Source organism: Lethenteron reissneri, unplaced genomic scaffold, assembly GCF_015708825.2.
Source record: "Lethenteron reissneri isolate LAM-NWPU_2019-01 unplaced genomic scaffold, ASM1570882v1 scaffold_600, whole genome shotgun sequence".
NCBI lineage: Eukaryota > Metazoa > Chordata > Hyperoartia > Petromyzontiformes > Petromyzontidae > Lethenteron > Lethenteron reissneri.
The window spans coordinates 1-8,643 of NW_026892122.1; the positions used below are offsets into that span (position 1 = coordinate 1).

The 8,643-nt window shown below is 56.5% G+C and overlaps 1 protein-coding gene across 1 annotated transcript; it reads right to left on the reverse strand.

Moving 5' to 3' along the window:
- Positions 1-4,373: 4,373 nt before the first annotated feature.
- LOC133339954 (cyclin-dependent kinase 4-like) lies at positions 4,374-8,329 on the reverse strand (the record flags this gene model as incomplete). The annotated part of the gene is made up of 6 exons (XM_061548059.1): positions 8,279-8,329; positions 7,306-7,476; positions 6,753-6,868; positions 5,376-5,426; positions 4,713-4,878; positions 4,374-4,469 (listed from the first exon to the last, which is right to left on the reverse strand). Coding segments are annotated over exons 1-6 (651 nt in total), but the record flags the coding sequence as incomplete, so codon positions are not given.
- Positions 8,330-8,643: the final 314 nt, after the last annotated feature.

Below are 8,643 nucleotides of genomic sequence, written 5' to 3' on the forward strand. Positions count from 1 at the left end.
CGTGAGGCTTCACTGTACAATAGTATCAAGTGGCTCCCTCTACAGCAGTAGTGTCTACCGAGTAGTATCTACCAACTCTATGGTAGTAGCTACACAACAACAACATCGTGGTGGTGGTGGTGGCTGGTGGTGCTGAGGGCGTTGAAGTTGCTGTTCAAGACTCCCCTCTCAGCTGCTGTGTTGCTCTGTTGCCGTGGCAACCGCACTATCGGCGCTTCTGCGCATGCGCGGTCGCCGTGGCAACCGCGCATGCGCAGACGCGTGCTTTGACCACTCCGAGATCGGCGTAGTGGTAATATTAATAATGATCGATTATAAAGTATCGATTTCATTCGTTTACATTTGATGGAGGGTTGGTGGGGGGGGTTAAACAAACAGCACTGACAGGCTCTTGCACAGCACTAGAATATATTGGACATTGAAATATTGTGAACAAAAACCTATTGATTGGGGGCAAACGGTTCATGCTAAGGGTCCGTCCATAAATGACGTCACGCACCTATGGGGAGGGGGGGGGTCAGACATTTGTGACGATGCGTGACGAGGGGGGGGGGTTGAGAAATGTGACGTCACATCAAAATGCGCAACTTTAAATAATAATATAATTATATTATTTAATGTTTTATTTTCATTTTATTATTTTATTACTTCCCTTCTACGTGACTTTACAGAAAGAACCAATAAGATATAGACAACACGTTCTACTTAATAAATAGACTTGTTAATCAATGTTTTCTCCTACAACATCAGAGTTTAAAGCGATTTGAAGCATTTTTTTTTGGGGGGGTGGGGGGCAGAGCTTTGTGACGTCATATTTGAGGGGGGGGTGACGAGGGGGTGGGGGGGGGGTGGCAAAAATCGTCCTAAATCGTGTGACGTCATTTATGGCCGACCTCATCGCTCGCCACCCGCCGGTTGGTTGTGGGTTCCAGAGTCGCCGTCCACTCGTTCAGCCCTGCTGCCCCAGCAGTCGCTGCAGGCTACACGGGGGATCTTTCTCTGGCCTGGACTTGTGCAGCTGTTCTAGACTCACTTCAGGCTGCCGATTCCAAATGTGATCTCAGATTTGCTCCATCACATCTCATTTTATCCTTTATATTAAGTTCGCTTGCTTGCTTAGACCGTGCAAATCTTTCGGTCGTTTTTAACCCACTTCCCGTGATCCAATCGAGCTGACATTTTGCACACAGACTCGTTGTGCGTGACAATTAATGTTCGTGAAATTTTTTTTGCAAAATTTTACACTTTTTAGGGAAAACAAATTAAATTTAATTACCAATTGCTTAATGGTGGCAGACAATCATCTGACCCATAGGTGGCAGCCATCTCAAGCCAGAGGACGAGAGGACTCTAGCCGCCACGCATATAAAGGATTTATAGTGAAAAACTTTGCTTTTACCGGTTATACTTATTATGCTATCGGCATACCCATTTTCATTGATTTTACCCGAAATTAACTCTGTCACTTATGATTGCAAGTTGTTGCGAGTCGGTGACTGCTTTAGTGTTAAAATATGGTGCTGTATTTTAGGATAGTGTGTTTATAATCATTTTATGTAGATATCCACATTTATTTAATATTTTTCTTCTGCAGTTTTTATTGAAAATGCAAATATTTGATATCTCAAAAACCTGCTGTGATAGACAAAAACTGATGCCAGATTTGGAATCAGCAGAAAAAGTGTTTGACCAGTGTTATACTCGTTGGTCACGTAGTTAATTTTTTGTTAAAAATTAAATCACGTTTCTGGCGTAACACAAGCCTCCTTCTAAGTTGTCCCTACCTGAAGAAGGATGCTTGTGTTGCGCCCGAAACGTCGTGATCTAATTTATTTAGATTTTGTACCCACGTGACTTTACCGAAAAAACCAAAGAGTATGAATCCTTGCAGTCACGAACACTTCAAATCTATAATTCACACTGGAATTGTAAACGTTGTTGTCGTGGGTTTACTCTCCAACGCACCTGTGTGCCGCTGTGCGAGTAACGACACGGCGTGTTTTGTTTACGTGGCAACCCTCACTGATGGGCTGTGTCATCGGGTGGTGGAGGGTCTAACGACACATAAACACATTCCTCCTGCGGAGGGAGCTGGTAGGAACGTTGCTCGCTCAATGGCCTGCAGGGTCAACGGCGGCGTGGTGTATTCCGCAAATATGCCCGACTGTGAGGGCGGGCACAAGCCGGCGTGAGTAGGTTAAACGTTGAGTTTTATAAGGGCACCACGGGGTGACCAGCCCCTCCCACCCAGCCCCACCCCCCCAGCCCCCCCAAATCAGCCCCTCCCCACCCAGCCGCTCCCCACTCAGCCCCTCCCTGCACGACGGACACAATAATCCCGTGTGGGCTGGTGTAACCAGAGGTTCCTACGAGTAAAATGTCAAACTCATTCAACCTTTATGGATGCTCAACATGGTATCAGGAGGCCTTCAACGGTGGATTTACAAAAAGGGGCTTAAAACATTCTTCACAGGACATCCATTGCTGACATCCCATAATGAGGTCAAGTCACCTGGCACCCACCTGGGATTGTGACTCATGGCCCCCACAACTTGTGAGTCAGATGTTCTTTTCCCAGTGCTGCTTGGCCAGATAGAACGTGCAACAGGACAACATGAAATCCTGTACACATCTGTGTATAAGCACCGTTTTAATAACGGCTAAAATTGTATTGCTGTGTCATTGAACCGTGAGTGAACGACCCCTTGTGATACAATGTTCAGGCCCTGTGTGGGGCATGTATCCACGTGAGTTCGTTTATACCAGAGGTCGCAAACGGGTTTTGATTCCTTACCCGTACCCGGCCGCACCAGGGTCGCAAACGGGTACCCGTACCCTACCCTACCCTACCCGTACCCGGGTATCGGGTAGGGTACGGGTATCGGGTACCCGATTGCGACCTCTGGGATGAAGCCATGTTGCAGGCGCGGGTGGGTTGATTCTAGGAACTTGTATTGTAAAGACAAGACGTTGGGAAATGAGTGACACACGGTGACTCACCAGTGACTCACGGTCTACCCGTACCGGCTGCACCAGGGTCGCAAACGGGTACCCGTACCCGTCCGGGTACGGCTAGCCGGGTATCGTGTAGGGTACGGGTATCGGGTACCCGATTGCGACCTCTGGTTTATACTCAATCGTCATATGGCCGTGTCAGTGCGCACATGGCTGCGACGCTGTCACACAGATATATGATGACTGACCTAGAAGTCTAGAGCATTATACAATTGTAAAGTAGTAACTCGGCAGGAGACGACTTCACGGGTAGCACACTCTTTATTTTCACCAACTTGTAGTTACACGGATGACTAACACCCTACTTCGTTACACGGGTGACAACACCCACTTAGTTACACGGGTGACGGACACCCACTCAGCTACACGGGTGACTAACACCCACTCAGCTACACGGGTGACCAACACCCACTCAGCTACACGGGTGACTAACACCCACTCAGCTACACGGGTGACCAACACCCACTCAGCTGTACTGACACGGGCTCTTATGCCCCGTAGCCTTCCGGGACACACCCAGCCGGGGTGCCCGTCTCGGCTCTGGGTACCACCGTCCCGACCCACACGGGCGTCGGACTACGGTCCCCCCAGTCTCGGCTCCGAGCCACACAGGGCCCCGGTCCCCACAAGGACGGCGGGACTAGGGGTCTCGGGCCACTACCTCCTCCACCCGTCTTCGGTCTTCAACTGGTTAACACTGACCACGAGTGCTCTCGCGCGTCCCCCTTTATACCCCTCCTGCGGACGTCGCTGAGAGTACCCACTTATCTGACCAATCACTGCGCACTCGCTACGATCCTCTTTTCCCAGCTTGTGTGAGCGCGCCTCACCACCGGCGCGCGCGTCCATGCCACGCCCACATCGCGTGCCCAACCCCGCGCCCCGTGATCCATCACTGCCGGCGCACGTCAATACCACCACTACACAATCAATACAGATCGCCTGTGCGTAGCTGCGCTACGTAACGGCGTGCTCTTAATAAGTCGCCCACTGCAACATTGTGAAAACAACAACACGATGACAACAAAGAGTACTTCACTTTTCTTTTGCTGCTTCAGAGTTCACTTTTATTACTCCTTGCTTTTATTCGGTGAAGTCACGTCGGTGAAACATTAAAACAAATCAAATCGCAACGTTTCGGGCGCAACACAAGCGACCAACGAAAAACGACGCAAACTCCCTCGGCCTTGCTGCCCGGGGCCCACTCCTTAGGCCTTGCTGCCCGGGGCCTACTCCTTAGGCCTCGCCCCGGGGCCCACTCCTTAGGCCTCGCCCCGGGGCCCACTCCTTAGGCCTTGCCCCGGGGCACTCCTTAGCCTCATCCTCGCCCGTGGCCGCACCCTCGCTTGTGGCCGTACTCTCGCCCGTGGCCACGTCTGTGGCCTCAGAGAAGTACGGATGGTACAGGGCGACAACGCGGAGATGCGCTTGCGGGGGCTGAAGGTCAGCAGGTCCTGCGGGAGGCACGGCCGTGCGTGCGGAGGGCGCGGAGAGACACAGAGAGACACAGAGACGAGAGACACAGAGACGAAAGACACAGAGAGACACAGAGACACGAGACGAGACACACACAGAGACACACAGAGACACGACGTTATTGCCCGCTTGACGGTAACCCCCGTACGGACACGCATCTGAACAACGCGTCGTTCGACCGCCGCGACAATTGCCGCCGCGTACAATCCGCCCGCTCTCACCAGCATCAGCGCCATCGCCAAATTCTCGTTGTCCGGCCCGACCTCCGGCCCGACCTCCGGCACGGAGTCAGCCAGAGCCCGCGGAGCAGCGGGGAGGCCGGCAAAAGCGCCGTGCGGCAGGGAGGCTCCGAGCGGCCACTCCTCCAGGCTCGGCACGCCCAGAAGACTGGGGTGGGGGCCACGGGGGGGGTGGGGGTAGGGGGGGTAGGGGGGCGGAGGTGACGGTGAGAATTCAGCTGTTGACTATCAACCTAATTTCATAAATGATTGCGCAACGAAGTGGCTGTTGCGGAATTCACATCAGCAGCCAAATACTCCTCCCCCTTCCCTCTCCCCCCCTCCCCTCTCCCCCCCCTCCTCCTCCTCCCCCCTCCTCCTCTCCCCCCCTCCTTCTCCTCCCCTTTCCCCCTCCCCCCCCCCTTCCCTCTCCCCCCCTCCTCCTCCCCCCCTCCTTCTCCTCCCCCTTCCCTCTCCCCACCTCACTCTCCTCCCCCTTCCCCCTCCCCCCCTCCTCCTCCCACTTCCCTCCCCCCTCCCCCCTCCCCCCCTCCCCCCCCCTCCCCTCCTCCCCCCCCCCCCACGTTGCTTGCTGAACAAATTAGATGACCGTCTATTGGCCCCCCACGCCGCTGCCCACCGCACGCTCATCCACGAGCAACTCACCGGAATATCTCCGTCAGCTGATCGACATCGGAGCCTCCGGGGAAGAGAGGCCTGCGTTGAGGAGAGACAAGGAGGTCACCTGATGCGACGTCGCTGAGAATAATAACACGTCGTCATCGTCATCATCATCATAACAACACCGATGTAATGGGGGAGAGGTGGACCCACGGGGGCATCTGCCGGGTCTGTCCCTTGACCTTCACGCGCTCCGTAACGCGCACCTATCCTGGCACGGGCGCCGTGGCGACGCCACCTTGCCAGGCCTGTGGTGACATTGCGTGCGGGAGAGGTGGGTGGGTTGGTGGGTGGGTTGGTGGGTGGGTTGATGGGTGGGTTCTTGAGTGAGTTGGTGGGTTGGTGGTTTGGTAGATTGGTGGGTGGGTTGTCGAGTGGGTTGCTAGGTGGGTGGTTTGCTAGGTGGGTGGGTGGGTTGCTAGGTGGGTGGGTGGGTTGTTGAGTGGGTTGATGGGTGGGTGGTTTGGTGGATTGGTGGGTGGGTGGGTTGCTAGGTGGGTGGGTTGGTGGGTGGGTTGCTAGGTGGGTGGGTGGGTTGTTGAGTGGGTTGATGGGTGGGTGGTTTGGTGGATTGGTGGGTGGGTGGGTTGCTAGGTGGGTGGGTTGGTGGGTGGGTTGCTAGGTGGGTGGGTGGGTTGCTGGGTGGGTGGGTTGCTAGGTGGGTGGGTGGTTTGTTAGATTGGTGGGTGGGTGGTTGCTGGGTGGGTGGGTTGCTAGGTGGTGGCTGGGTGGGTTGCTAGGTGGTGGGTGGGTTGCTAGGTGGGTGGGTTGCTAGGTGGGTTGCTAGGTGGGTGGGTGGGTTGCTAGGTGGGTGGGTTGCTAGGTGGGTGGGTGGGTTGCTAGGTGGGTGGGTGGGTTGCTAGGTGGGTGGGTGGGTTGCTAGGTGGGTGGGTTGCTAGGTGGGTTGCTAGGTGGGTGGGTGGGTTTAGGTGGGTGGGTTGCTAGGTGGGTGGGTGGGTTGCTAGGTGGGTGGGTGGGTTGCTAGGTGGGTGGGTTGCTAGGTGGGTTGCTAGGTGGGTGGGTGGCTGGGTGGGTGGGTTGCTAGGTGGGTGGGTGGGTTGCTATGTGGGTTGCTAGGTGGGTGGGTTGCTAGGTGGGTTGCTAGGTGGGTGGGTGGGTTGCTAGGTGGGTGGGTTGCTAGGTGGCTGGGTGGGTTGCTATGTGGGTTGCTAGGTGGGTGGGTTGCTAGGTGGGTTGCTAGGTGGGTTGCTAGGTGGGTTGCTAGGTGGCTGGGTTGCTAGGTGGGTGGGTTGCTAGGTGGGTGGGTTGCTAGGTGGGTTGCTAGGTGGGTTGCTAGGTGGGTTGCTAGGTGGGTGGGTTGCTAGGTGGCTGGGTGTGCGGGTGGCGGTGCTCAAGGAGCACCTGCGTGTAAACATCTCAGCAAAGATGCAGCCGACGCTCCACAGGTCGGCAGCGGCCGGGCCGCAGGTCACCCGCAGCAGCAGCAGCTCCGGGGCGCGGTACCACGACGGGGACACCTACAGCAGCACACACACAAAGACAAAGATCCCCCGTGTAGCCTTCACACACCGTAGGGGCAAGTGCCGTTAGCAGCACCTATGACGGCCGGCACACGAGGGGTGGGTGGCCAGCATCGCGCCCGGCCGCCTTTGTCTCCCCGGTGGCGATGTTTACCGCGCACCGCACCGGGTACTCTTTTGGGGCTGAGTCAACCTAGGGGAGGCCCGGGACCGGTTAAGATAATCGTCGCCGGTGTTGGCCGGAAGACAGATTCAGACGCTGTCTCCCCGACAGACCTGGTCTTCACCTGAGAACGGCTGCTTGCGTTGTGGCCGAAACGTCGTGAGAATTATTTTATTATGTTTTATTTTATTATTTTATTACTTCCCTTCTACGTGACGACTTTACCGAAAGAACCAAGAAGACCTCTCTCTCTCTCACTCTCTCTACTCACCGCCGGGGTGGGAGCCCTGCTCGCGCTGTCCAGGAAGCGTGCGAGCCCCCGCCGGCGATCTTGAACGCGCCCGGAGGCCGTCACCAGGACGCTGCGTGGCGTGAGCTCGCGGTGCTCCAGGCCGTGGCCGTGCAGGTAGCGCAGCCCACACAGCAGCTGCGCGTCACCCTCCTGGGCACGGCGCAAGGTCACGGCACAAGGTCACGGCGCAAGGTCACGGCACAAGGTCACGGCACCACAAGGGCACGGCACAAGGTCACGGCGCAAGGTCACGGCACAAGGTCATGGCACAAGGGCACAGCGCAAGGGCACGGCGCAAGGTCACGGCCACAAGGTTTACGGCACAAGGGCACGGCACAAGGTCACGGCGCAAGGTCACAGGCACAAGGTCACGGCGCAAGGGCACGGCGCAAGGGCACGGCACAAGGTCACGGCGCAAGGTCACGGCGCAAGGGCACGGCACAAGGGCACGTGCACAAGGTCACGACACAAGGAGGGGGGGGGGGGGGGGGAGTGTAAACTCGTTAGCCGCCTCCGAGGCTCGGCTGGCAACGTGCTTGTGCGAGATACACAGAGACCTGGTAGACTTCATAGAGACTCAGAGATACACAGAGGCCATCCCAGAGACTCATAGAGACTCATAGAGACTCAGAGACCACAGAGACTCATAGGACTCATAGACAACAGAGACACACAGAGGACTCATAGAGACTCACAGAGACACACGTAGAGACCCATAGAGATACACAGAGACTCTGAGAGTGGTGTTGCCTTTTTGGGGGTGGAGTAGGGAGTGACGGGGTGCGGTGGTGGTGGTGCTAGGCGGTGGCACCTTGATGTGGTGGGACGGTGTGTGGGCGCACTTCCCCAGGTAGGTGGACAGATCCTGGTCTACGAGCTCACAGACCACGGGCGTGACGCGCGCCGCCCTCGTCAGAATATCCACAAAGACGTCTCAGCAGCCTGGGCAGGCCGGTCGGGGGTCGGGGTCGGATGACATCAGAGCAAGAGAGCGCAGAGTCATCTCGGTTTGACGACGACGACGATGTATCTGTCTCCTAATCTTTTAAAGACACGACTGACCGTGGAGAATTGGAGGATGGAGGCTGACGCGGCGACGATTGCGAGGGATTGTGACGCGGCGCGAGGGGTGGGAGAGACACCCACCTCACCACGTTGGGGTGCTCCAGACTTCGTGAGCAGCTGTAGCTGCGCAGCTGCCAGGCATCTTCCTCCGGGCCCCCGCCTGTCTGCAGGCGCAGGCCCTTGAGCAGCGCCACAAAGCGGCCCTGCTCCCGGAGGTCGCGAGCCTTCAAAGTCGTCGCGGCCCCGTAGACC